Source organism: Alnus glutinosa, chromosome 13, assembly GCF_958979055.1.
Source record: "Alnus glutinosa chromosome 13, dhAlnGlut1.1, whole genome shotgun sequence".
NCBI lineage: Eukaryota > Viridiplantae > Streptophyta > Magnoliopsida > Fagales > Betulaceae > Alnus > Alnus glutinosa.
Window position 1 is genome coordinate 25,134,852 of NC_084898.1, and position 14,168 is coordinate 25,149,019.

Sequence of the window (14,168 nt, forward strand, 5' to 3'; positions counted from 1 at the left end):
GGATTGTCATGACATATGACATTATGTGTCATGACATTATATGATTGTTAAATTTTACATTGATTAGTCATTTCAAGCATGCCGTGCTAATTGCTACTTAATTTATATCAATGGAGTAAGATTAATATTACTTCAACTTTATTTAGCAGAAAATATAATAATTATATAGCATTTATTTTCTAACACTCTAGAGAGTAAGTATTATATTAAGTTAGTGGATTGTCAAGACATATGACATTATGTGTCATAATATTATATGATTGTTAAATTTTACATTGATTATTCATTGACTAATTTTTTATTAGCTGAGATTGAATTTTACAAATGATTTTAAAGAGTTTCTGTTGTAATTTGCATTCTCTTTCTAAAATATAATAATATATTGGTATGATGCCTTAGTTTGATGGGATAATAAAAGTTCCCCTTAACATGATGTATGGTAAAGGGATGTGTTGGTTGCACAACTAAAAATACACAATTTTTACACAATCAAGACATATTGGTGGGACCCATGCATGGTAAGATCCACTTGCATAAATCCCACCAATGTGTCTTGGTTGTGTAAAAGTTGTACACTTTTAGTTATGCAAAAATCTTTTTTCTATCATAAAATATTGAAAATAAAATAATAAAAAGTGAAAGAGAGAAATTTATGGTGGTTTGACCATAAAAAATAAATAAAGAGATGAGAAAGAACAATGGATGGTAAGGGTGAAATTTTTCACCTTTTGTTGGTGCTTTTTTAGAAGACTCCCTCATTAAAACCCATGTGAACCCAAGCCGAAAAAGAACAATATATATATATATATATATAAAACTCATTAGTAATTTTAAAAAATATATCAATTTAAAAGAACTATATATATATTTTTCGTCTAGCATTATTTGTAAAGTTAATATCTGTTAAAATATTGATTAAATGATTAAATTTACATATTTCTATTAGTTTAAACTTTTAGGACAAATGATAATTTAATGTAGTATCAGGTCTTAAGTTCGAACAATATCTCTTTCATTTACCTTATATTTTAATTAAATATTCTACGTGTTCTAGAGATTTTTTCCTATAGTTTTGAGAGAAGTGATTTTCAACAATATCTTGTCAATATTTTCCAAACGCGCGCGCGGTTAGAAAAAGGAAGCCATTCGTACTTATCTTCCAATCCTTAAAGTCCTCCTTTCACGTTTTTAATACTAATATTACATTGGAGGTAGCTATATATTTCCCGTCCAAAATAAATTAAAAAAGGAAAGGAAAGGAATATTCCTTCTAATCTTAGCCATTACGCATCAGTTGGCTAAATTATTATATTATTTATTCATTATCTCTTTAAAATAATAATAATTCATTTCTCTACGTTCTCCTTTTCACCTACTCCACTGGTCATACTATTATCATTGGTTGCTATTTTTAATTATAGGAATAAGCCATCCCATCATAATTCCATTAATTTTTTTTTAGGATTTTCATTCATTGTCATTTACTAAGTGTATGTTTGAAATTGTGTGGGAACTTTTTTTTTCTTCTTAACGAATATCTCTTATTAATAGTCTCACAGCATTACAAACAAAAACTCTAATATCAAAAACGAGGGACTAAAAAGTTTCTTATTTATAATATCATAAATAAATAAGATAATTTCTTCCATCCAAATAGAATTTATGGCTAAATAGATCACTTCTTTAGCGAGCCGATGTGCAGCTGTGTTTGCATCTTGCTTCACAAAAGCTATTCGAGATGATTGGAAAGATTGTAGAACACTTTTAATGACATCCACAAAGTGACCATACCTGCTAGCATTTAGAGATCTCTCATTAAGCTCTTTCCACCATTTGCTGGGAATCTCCTTCAAGATTTACAAAAAAAAAAAAAAAGCACATATCCTTACATAAAGTTGCAGCTACCATTCCAGCCAAGACTTCAGCGACGATAGCATCAACCACAATAGTATCAGCCATGCTTTCTTGTGTTCTACTACATGCCGCCACAAGTACTTGTCCTCCATAATCTCGAATAATTGCACCAAAGCCCATTCGACTATGCTTGCTATCGACTACTGCATTATTCTACTAAATTTACCTATACTTATCACAGAGAGAGAGAGAGAGAGAGAGAGAGAGAGAGAGCATGATTGCAGATAGAAGATAAGAGTTGTAGGATAATAAAGATAAGACGTCAACGGCCACAAATATGAGCATATAGTTTTTGTTACACACATGCAAACGGGTTTTTATTGAATCGGTGAGGATCAATAGCACAGTAGAGACTTGGATCTTAAAAATCTTTGACATTCCCTTGAGGATTCTCCTCAAATCTTTGAATACTGAAGTGTTTTAACTCCACCCCTTTTGCCTCCCCAGTGAGCACAAGGTCAGCTAGTATCCTCCCCACCACCGGCCCCATCTTGAACCCATGCCCAGAAAACCCACCTCCCATCACAACATCCTTTCCAAACTCCCCGCCCAAGAAATCAATCACAAAATCTTCATCGGGTGTCATTGAATACATGCAAAATTGCATGGCCACAGGTGCCTCGGAATCAACCATCCCTGACAGCCTCTCCTCAACCAATTGTTTCAAAGACCCCAATGCCATTCCTGGCCCCCATGGCCTCTTGTCCTCGTCACACGGATGCCCCCCATGTACCATCATCTTTATCAACCCCGGATACTCCAACGATGGCGTGCCGAATACATGCGGGTCCCCTTGGCATGAGAAAGTCGGAAAACCCCCTTCGATCGTATATTTTTCTTCATTCCCCTCCTTAATCTTCCAATAACACACCGCAGTCTCCAATGGTTGTATAGGTAGTTCAAGCCCAACTACTGTTTTAACCAACTTTCTTGTCCAAGCCCCAACTGTCACCACGCATTTTTTACCCCAAAACTTTTCACCATTGCTGGTGTAAACCCATACGCCCCCTTTGACGCCATCTTTTCTAATATCTTTCACTTCCATGCAGTCCCTTAGAACAGCACCCTTTTGAAATGCCAAGGCCTGGAACATGGACACTGCCTTTGTGGGCTTTATCACTCCACCATACTCGGTAAACACAGCAATCCAATCCTCAGGGATATCGAACCTTCCAGAAAACTTGTTGGCCAGTTGTCGGCGGTCGAGAACTTCATGCGAGACTGAGTGTTTGCGGCAGGTGTTTATGATGCCATGCATGCTTTTGTCATGGGAGTCACCCATGTCGAGTTGTCCGGCCTTGAAGTAGACCTTGTAGCCGATTTGGGACTCGGCCTCCTGCCAGAGTTTGTATGACTCGATGACCATTGGAAAGTAGTATTCCTTCGTATAGGTTGCTCGTATGGTGCGGGACTCGCCGTGAGAGGAGCCCCGCTGGTGCAAGAAATCGAATTGCTCGAGTAGGAGGGTTTTCTGACCCCTTTTGGCCACTTCATAGGCGGTGGAACTTCCCATGATTCCTGCGCCCACCACAATCACGTCGAATTCTTCACCAGTAAGTGCCATCTCTCTCTTTCTCTCTCTCTCTCTTTTTCTCTCTCTCTTGCGAACAAGGACAGAATATCTTGGATGAGACTTTTCTGCTCGGGTTCACGTGGGTTTTAACGAGGGATTCTAGTGAAAAAGCACCAACAAAAGGTGAAAAATTTCGCCCTTGCCATCCATGGTTCTTTAACCACCGTGAATTTCTCTCTTTCACTTGTTCCGTTTGTGATTACGATTTCAATAAGCGTAATTTTAAAAAAGTGCGATTTCAAAATATAATTTATAAAAAAAGTAATTTTTAAAATTGCATTTAGCATTTGGTAATATTGATTAAAAAATACCTTTTTGTCATTTGAGTGTTTGGATAACATTATTATAAAAGTGCGATTTCATAAGCAAATTACCAACAAAGACATTTATTTATAACAGTAAAATAACTAACATTGTTTAAGCCTCCATTTCAACGCCTCTGGCAAACCAAAATATAACTTATTAATTATACAAACTATCACAAAATATCATTTTACAATATATATAACAAAAAAATGCATAGAAATACGTTACAAAATATATTCATGAGATCCTTTCACCGATCTAAACGAAAAATGAATATATATATATATATATATATATATAGAAAATAGAATAACGAACCGTAATTAACAAATAATGTCTAACAAAATTAACTTTTACATAATTCACCAACAATTTAAACTAGTAGTTGATAAGAACAATAAAAACTTAAAGTACATTAAATCACATGACACATCCACAAGAGTCTCAAAATTAGGAGGAAAAACACCCGAAAAAGGGGTCCATGAATTTTCTCCAGTAGCCGCAGTATCTTTGAACATAATGTCTAATAAATGAAGATTCTCTAAACTTTTTTCCCGAAATTTTGAAGCATCAAAAACCACCTACATAATTAAAATGGCTATATTATTAGCTAAAAATATGTTATATTCCCTTTAAAAATATAAGCTAAAAATGGATTATCACTGTTTAGTATACAGTGATCTATTAAAAAAATTAAAAAAATGTTATTATAAAATTTATGTATCGAATATATATATATATAAAAAGAAAAAAGCAGTGATTATTCAATGTCCTGCGCATAGTGAACAGTAAATCACTGTTCAGTGAACAGTAACCATTTGAACTGTTCGCTGAACAGTGATTTAATAAAAAAAATTAATTAAAATCATAATAAAAAAATCTGCGCCACTTACTGTATATTGAACAGTAACGAATTACTGTTTACTGAACAGTAATTTAAAAAATATTATTATAAAATTTATATTTCGAATATATATATATATATATAAATAGCCATCAGTCGAAAAAGTAGTCTATCAATCACTGTACATTGAACAGTAACCGTGTCTCTGTTCACTAAACAGTAATTTATTAAAAAAATTAATCAGAATCATAATGTCACTGTTCACTGAACAGTAATTTAAAAAATATTATTATAAAATTTATGTTACGAATAGTTTAAGAAAAAAAAAAATTGATCATTCATTATCCTGCGTAGGGATGTAATCGAGCCGAGCCGAGTCAAGTTTGAAGATTTCAAGACTGACTCGTTTATGAGTCGAGCCTAAATAGTCGAGCTCGAATTCGAGCTGAGCTATAAATTGCATGTTCAAGCTCGGCTCGTTTAAAACTCGGGCGAGCTCGAGCTCAAGCTCGAGTTCGTTGAAAATAACATTCGAGCCGAACCGGGTTACTCGATAAGCTCGGCTCAACTAGAGTTTGATGTAGACTATTAAATTTTTTAATGAGTGATCAAAACAGAATTCAAGCCCAAGTTTATGAACAACCTGTATGCATTTATTAATAACATAAATATATAATATGTAACTATACAAGGTATATTATAAAATATAGTATATAACTATAGTTTATAAGTAACAAATTAACAATATATTATTATATATAACTAGAGAATATAAACTATGATATATGTATAATGTGAACAAATAATAAGTCTAATATATTCTATATAACTAAGTAACTATAATATAAGTATAATATATAACTATTGTTAACAATGTGTGATGTGATATATATGTTTATATATATATATATATACTTATATGCTAACTATTTAATATTGTTATCAAAGTATTATAATTAATATGTAATACAATATATATTATACTATATTTACTATTTTCACTAATATATATAAACGAGCTAACGAGTCGGACTAACGAGCCGGACGAGCGATCCGATCGAGCTTTAAACGAGCTGAGCTCGCGAGCCTCTATCGAGTTTTGTCGGGCGAGTCGGGTATGTATCACTTACTAATCGAGCGGGTTTCTACAATAACGATCGAGTTTCTACAGTATCGAGCTCGAGTTCGGATCGGGCTAAACCGGGCGGATATCGAGCGGGTTGTCGAACGGACTGATTTATTTACATCCCTAGACTCCTGCGCTGCGTAGGAAGCCATCAATCGAAAAAAGAACTGTATCAATCACTGTTTTAGTGAGCAGTAACCGCGTAAACTGTTCACTGAAAAGTGATTTAATAAAATTTTAATTGAAATCATAATAAAAAAAACTGTGCCAGAACAGTAATCTATCACTGTTTACTGAAAAGTAATTTATTGAACAACACAAATTTAATCGATTACACCTGTTTCTGCAGTATTCGATTAAACAAAAGAACAAAAAAAAAAAAAAATCAAACGTTCAGAAACCTCTCTCTTCATCATGTCTAGTACACATGTATTCAGGCCTTTCATCTTTCGGACCATTCATCTTTCTTCTTAACATATCTGCAGATGCATATCAAAACACAAGCCTACCCCTTATACCCTTCTTTCTCAACAGAAATCTCTCAAAGTTTATCAAAGCCTTTTCATTTATTTAAACAAAACCACACAAACACACAAGGTAGTACAAAACTTTGCAAAAAGTATCACCGATTATAAGGTAAAATGCTTACCTGAGATTTGGAGACAAGATGCAGCGGAGAATGGCAGTCCGGAGCCGGCCAATGCCTGTGAGAAAGAGAAGAACAAGAAAGAGAAGAAAAAACAAGGGTTTTAACATATTTTAGGTGGGTAGTTTTGGAAAATTTTTCTTCATGCTCGAAAATTTCCGCCAAATATTTGCTATGCGAAATTGCAATTTTTGTTTAAATTCGCACTTTTTCAATTAAGCACCTCCATAGCTGCTGCCAGAAATCGTGATTTTTTCCGCGATTTTAGAAAATGCGATTTTACATCGCAATCCCCAAACGCCCCACAATTTACGATTTCGTTTAAAATCGCAGATTATTTCAGTGAATAAGCAGTCCCAAACGGGCACTTCTTATTATTACTATTTTACTATTTTATCTTCAATATTTTACCATACATCATGTTAAGGAGAACTTTACAATCCCATCAAACTAAGGCATCAAACCAATATGTTATTATTTTAGAAAGAGAATGCAAATTACAACAGAAACTCTTTAAAACTATTTATAAAATTCAACTTCACCTAATAAAGGATCAGTCAAATTAATTTAAAATTTAACGATAAAGTTGAAGTAATATTATACTATAAGAATATTACTTTATTAATCTTATTCCATTGATATAAATTAAGGAGCAATTAACACGGTATGCTTGATGTGACTTGCCATCAGCCATAATTAGGTCAGCAAAGGCAACTAACATTTTCTCTTTTCTCTAGCTGTTTTTCTTTTTAACATATCTGTGAAAATTTAAAAATTCGTTTGAGATAGCGATTTAAAAATATAATTTTTAAAATATGATTAACTATTTTGTAAAATTGTAATTTAGCCTTTAAAATCGCCTTTTAATTTTTAAATTGTGTGTTTTAAAAAAAAAAATCACATTTTTGAGATTTAAAAAGACAGATTTTTTTTGTGTTATTAAGTCATAATTTTTTAAAAATCGAATTCCGAACAATTCATTTTCTAAAATTTAGTTTAAAATCACATTTTTAGTTTACGAAATCGTAATTTCAAACGCACCTTAAAACCCAATCGACTATTGACACACACACACACATATATGTACAGGCAGTTTTGGTTTGCTTTGAAAGACTTTTAACGGATTGAGATTTCTAGCAATTTTTTCTCAAATTGTTAGTAAATTAAAAAAGTTCATAAAAACATATATGTTTAAATTAATTTTAACTTATTCCGCCTTTTATTCTGACATATAAATCTTAATAATTTGAAGAAAAAAGAACTATCGCTTAAATTTCTTATCCACCCTTCAATGATGATTTTAGCAACACGCTCGCGAAGAAAACACACAAAGACTCATATTGAAGGCTTTGAAGCCGCCGCACAAATTTTTATTGGAGTAGCCCCAGAAGAATCTTGCAATCTTTGAGTGCCGCACCGCATTAAAAAATATTAAGAAAAAAATCTCTCTTGTACGAAAATATATATATAAAAGATTTTGAATATACTAAAGTTTTAGGCCGGGTATTAGTTCCATGGATTTTGATTATGTCTATACGCTTGGTGACTACCATTTCATGTGGGCAGGGTGGCTCGAACCTTAAGCAATTTAGGCGGTCGATCACCTTAAGGCCCCCAATTGAATAAGGCTTCTAACTAATAATTATACAATAAATATACATATATATATATATATATATATATATATATATATATATATATATATATATATATATTTTGAACAAAAATTAAGGCTCAAAAAAACATTTTAATTAAAACTCTAATAAGGTTAAAAGTTAATAAAGTACTCTTCAATTAAGACCCTCACTTAATAATTGTACAATAAAGGTTATTTCCAAAACAAATTTTAAGAGTCTAATATGGTAAAAATTTAATAAATAGTTTCTAATTAAGGCTCTCAATCATGGTAAAAGTAATTATAAATTGAAAGTATAAAAAAACATCTATAAATTTTTTGAAAGTCCTACTTATTTACTCTTTTTAAAAGCCTCATTTTTACATTCATGAAATTAGTTGAACGTGCATAATTTTTTCTCCAACATTTATTTGAATTGAATGTTTAAAAAAATATAAAAAGTCTTCAAAGTACATAAATATAATTCCCATTGTTTGCGTTGCGTATAATAGATAGAATTATACACTCAATGAGTCTTCGAGGTTCAACAATTTTTTTCTGTATTATGTTCTGTTACAAATCAATCGTTATGTAACTTATTTCCATTTTTCTCTTTATTTTTCTTTAAATTCTTATTATTTCATGTCTTTGAATCAAGTGATAAGTCATTCTATGTTTAATAAGTTATAAAAAAATAAAGCTTTTAAAATACATTTTACAAATAGAAGAAAATACTCTAATTGACATATATATTAAATAAAAGACAGAAATTCTTTACAATCCACATATAAAAGTGATATGTGTCCCTTAACATGTGAGAATCACATATTATTTTAATAACATGTGTTTCTCACATGCTTAAAGGACACATGTCATTCTTATATGTGGATTGTAAGAAATTTATGTCCTTAAATAAAAAAAATAAAATTAATATTAATATTAAAAAAATTATTTTAATTAATATTTAAATACAAGAAACTGTCATCATCTAAACTTTTCGCCTTAAACCTCAAAATTTATCGAGCCGGCTCTGCATGTGGGACACCAATAGGCCAAGTTATTGCATGGCTATATAAGTAAAACTGGAAAATCCTGATAAATAAATAAATAAAATAAATAAAAAGAAAAAAAAAAAAAGGGTTTTGAGTCTTTGTAATAAATTTGTCGTGTTGGATTGACTTATTTTATTCTCCTCTTTTCTGTTTCTTTAGGATATAAAATTTCAATGTATCAGAAGTCACACTAACAATTACAAATAATTAATTATGCATTTTTTTAAGAAAATTAGTGGCATTTTGGTAAAAGGAACACCATGGTAGTAGTAGGCCAAACCGCCAAAGGAGCAGATTCACGTCTGTTCTCTTGCATGCGTGTGTGCATGTGAGAGAGAGATTGCAGATAAAACATAAGAGTTGCAGCGTTATAAAGATAAGACGTCAACGGCCACTACAAACAAATTAGGGTTTTTGTCGCATGTAGTTAGCCATGTGAAAGACAATAAATTAGGGTTTTTGCCACATGCAGTTAGTCATGTGAAAGACAACAAATTAGAGTTTTTGCCACATGCAGTTAACCACGTGGATGAGAGTTATCCACAAGGCTAACGGTTAGCCACATGCCATTGGTGATGTGGACACCACGTGGCTGATCAGGATGTCGTGAAATGGCACGTGGCCACGCTATCCACATTGTCATTGTGCCATGTGGGCAACGTGTGGTCAGGCACCACGTCAACATTTAGCCACGTGTTCATTTGACTACGTGGGTAGCCATGTGGCTAACTTTGGTTTCCTTCTATCAATAAAGTCCTTCAACAACCTTTTTGTGTCACTAGTTTTCAAAGTCATGCTCTTCTTGAAATTATTTACACTGATGTTTGGGGACTAGCTCACTATAGCGCGGGACTTTATGGATCTAGTTATTACCTCTTTTTTGCTGATCATTATACCAAATACATGTGGTTTTATCCTATGGCTATCAAATTTGGTGTGTCTAGTATATTTCCGCATTTCAAAACACTTGTTGAAACACGTTTCCAAACCAAAATCAAAAGACTCTGATAATGGTGGCGAATTTATTGCTCTAAAATCATATTTATCTCTTCATGGCATTGGTCACTACACCACTGCTCCTCACACCCCCCAACAAGACGGTGTCTCTGAACGTAGGCGTCGCCATCTTGTTGAAATCGATCTTACATTGCTTCATGATGCCTCTGAATCCCTCTCATATTGGCCCCATGCGTTTCAAAAGGCCTCATATCTCGTAAATAGACAACCCACACCCCTTATCCAAAACAAATCCCCTTATGAGGCCCTTTTTGGGTAAAAACCCAATTATCTCAAATTGAGAAAATTTGGGTGTCTCTGTTACCCACTCACATGGCCCTACAATACCCATAAAATGCAGCCCAAATCCACATTATGTTTTTTTCTCGAATATTTTCAAACCCAAAACGAATACAAATGCTTGGATCCCAAAACCCAAAAAATCTACCTCTCTTGACACATGTTGTTTGAACTTTGATGAAACCAAACACTCACATGCGTCCGTTTCTTCCTCTTTGCATCCTAAACGTCCACCGACAATCAATCAGCAAAATCACCTTCCTCTTTTTCTTGCTGCACAGCCGCACCCAGTACCAGTGCCATCGCCCCACACGACGTCGCTACCAGTGCTTCCGGAAGGTGTCCCCGCCGTCATCGCATCATCCTCGGGTAATCTCGGCAACCCTCTCTCTTCTTTCTGTAAATTTATCTTCCCAATATCATCTTGTAAATTCATCCCCTACCTCTCCCAACCTAGGTCAGAATGAACCCTCACCCACTCACCCAAATTTTCCAAATCAACCAGTTCAATCTCAACGACTTCACAAAATGACAACATGATCCATGTAACGACCCAAAGGAAAGTACTAGCCACATCTGCGCTATCACCTCAAAAGGATTAGTCAATTTAGAGTTTTCCTAGAATTTCTTATAAAGCTCAGTTTCACCTAATAACTTGGCAATGTGGGACTTAGTACCCATGAATATCTATATAAACCAATCACTCTATGTGAGCTATTCATCTCTTCCCAATATGGGACCGGGGTGATACAAACTCCCAACTTAAGCCCCTAACGTCCTCTTTAAGGCCACGTCATACGATGTTCCAGTACCACAGACTTGGCGTTACTAGGTGGCACTGATACCATTTGTAATGACCCAAGGAAAAGCGCTAGCCACATCTGCGCTATTACCCCAAAATGACTAGTCAATTTAAAACTTTCTTAGAATCCCTTATAAAGCCCAGTTTCACCTAATAACTAGGCAATGTGAGACTTAGCACCCATGAATATCTTTATAAACCACTCACTTTATGTAAGCTATTCATCTTTTCTCAATATGAAGCCAGGGTCTTACAATCCAAGAATCAAATCTTTAAACCCAAACAAATTCATACAGTGACAAAACATCCCCTCCTATAGACCCTTGAACCAACATGTGTGAGTCAACACGTGTCTCGCCCTTAGTGGCGTGATGCTATGTCCAATGAGCTCACTGCCCTCATGAAGCATGGAACTTGGGATATAGTTCCACCTTCTCCAAATTGCACACCTGTGGTCTGTAAGTGGGTGTTCAGAGTGAAAAGAAAATCCGATGGCTCTGTGGATAGATTCAAAGCTTGTCTTGTTGCAAAGGGGTATAATCAACGTCCAGGGCTTGACTTCAAAGAAACTTTTAGCCCAATAGTTAAACTTGCTACCATATGATTTGTTTTGACTATAGCTGTTATGAATGGGTGGGAGCTGAGGCAAATGGACGTTAACAATGCTTTTTTACATGGGGACTTATCTGAAACTATCTATATGATGCAACCCCCTGGTTTTAAAGATCTGTCCAAGCCTAATCATGTGTGCAGATTAAGAAAAGCCATCTATAGGCTTAAACAAACCCCTCGGGCTTGGTATACCGCTCTGAAAAATGTTCTTCTTGAGATTGGTTTTCATAACTCCAAAGCTGACTCATCCTTGTTTATCTACAAATCACGAGTCTCCATAACTTGTTATTTCTTGGTCTATGTTGATGATTTTGTGATTATAGGAAATAATTCTAATTTTATGGCATCCACCATTAAGCAACTGGGTGACCGGTTCTCTCTCAAAGACATGGGTCTTTTTCATTTCGTCCTTGGCATAGAGGTCATACATACTCGGACAGGTCTCTTTTTATCACAACATAGATATGTTCGTGATCTATGAACCAACACCAATATGATTGGTGCAAAGGATGTCTCCACTCCTCTTTCCACTAGCATTTCTCTTCAACTTGTTGAGGGCACTTCTCCTGTGGACAGTTCAAAATTTCGTCACATTATGGGCAGCCTTCAGTATCTTTCCTTGACAAGTCCAGATATTTCATTAGTTGTCAACAAGTTGTCCCAATTTATGAACAAACCAACTAGCACTCACTGGACAACAACCAAAAGGCTCCTACATTATTTAAAGCAAACCATCTTCCATGGCATATAGATTACTAAAGCTGGAACTCTTACTTTAACCACTTATTCTGATGCAGATTGGGTAGGAAATATGGATAATCGTACATCCACCTCGGCTTACATTAGCTTCCTAGGATCCAATCTTATCTCATGGAGTTCCAAGAAACAACGCGCAGTTGCCTGATCCTCTACTGAAGCTGAATACCGAGCCCTCGCAAATGCGACATCCGAGACCATGTGGCTTCTTGCCATTTTCAATGAGCTTGGTTTTCTACTCAAGGCACCACCTCTACTATTGTGTAACAATCTTGGAGCCACTCATCTCAGTTTCAATCCTGTTCAACATTCCAGAATTAAACATATTCAAATTGATCTTCATTTTGTCCAAGACTTAGTTCAACGTGGGAATCTCCATGTTCGACATGTTCACACTCAAGATCAGCTTGCGGATTTATTAACCAAGCTCTTGTAAGGCAACACACAAAAAATTCTACGTCACAAGATTGGTCTTGCCGATGGAAGCCAAATCTTGCGGGGGCGTATAAAGGCAGATTCCACAAATCAAGGCCAAGATATCTAGCCTACAATCATGCTGAATTATGTTGTCATTTATAAGATTTCCAAATTCAAATCTAGCCTACAATCATGCTTATGATGTCATTATAAATGTTGTCATTGTAATCGTTATATGTTTTCCTAAAATAGTCCTGCACTGCCATGTATATATATCTGAATATACATCAATGAAAGTGTGGGAAAATCCTTCATTGAAACCGTTCAATGTCATTCCATTTTATAGCATTACTCACTACAAATTGTTTTTTTGAAGGAAAAAACAGAATTTCATTGAATGAATCAAAAGTCTTCTACACCCGAAGAACACTCAAAATAAACGAAGGACAAGTCCCCCTCCAAACATCATCCAAACACTGAGAAGCCAGATGGTAAGCAGACAAGTTTGCCTCTCTTTTTGCGTAGTGAAAGGAACAATGACCAGCATTTTTGTTGAATAAATGTGAATGAACTTCTATAAAATTTATTTGTCCAAGTAAATTTCAAGCAGTTTGTCCATTTGTTCAGGCAAATGGAATTTATAATGTCTCCCTTTTACATTTTTTATTTAAATTACTAGTTATTTAGAAAGCAAAATATTGGGAATTCGGATAATCGAATGTAGCAACAATGTTAAAGAGTGAGAAGAAGAAAAGAAAATAATAAATAAGGAGTACAGTTAAATATACTTTGGCCCCCTCAACCAACAACCATTTTTTATAAATCCCCACGAACTGACAGGTATGGCACTTATACCCATCAAACTACCAATTTGTTGCAATTAAGCAAATTTTATGTCATTCTTCCAAAAATACGCATTTTTTCTTTTTTTAAAATAAATTTATATAAATAAATTTTGATTAAATAGTAAAATACATAGAGTAAGGTTAGATTAATATAAAAAGAATTTGCATGAAATTTCGATTTTTCGTTTTTTTTTTTATAAAAAAATAGGGGTATTTTTGAAAAAAAATGCATAAAAATGGCCTAATTGCAACAAAATAGTAGTTTGATGAGTCGAAGTGTCATGCTTGTCAGTTCGTGGGGATTTATAAAAAATGATTGTTTGTTGAAGGGGCCAAAGTATATTTGACCCTAGAGAATGAAAGA

The 14,168-nt window shown here is 34.1% G+C and overlaps 1 protein-coding gene across 1 annotated transcript; it reads right to left on the bottom strand.

The window, feature by feature from the left end:
• Positions 1-1,742: 1,742 nt before the first annotated feature.
• On the bottom strand, positions 1,743-3,558 carry LOC133854249 (probable sarcosine oxidase). The gene has a single exon (XM_062290346.1). It carries the CDS (start codon positions 3,476-3,478, stop codon positions 2,276-2,278), a length of 1,203 nt encoding a protein of 400 aa, XP_062146330.1. The 5' UTR covers positions 3,479-3,558; the 3' UTR covers positions 1,743-2,275.
• Between the last annotated feature and the right edge of the window lie 10,610 nt (positions 3,559-14,168).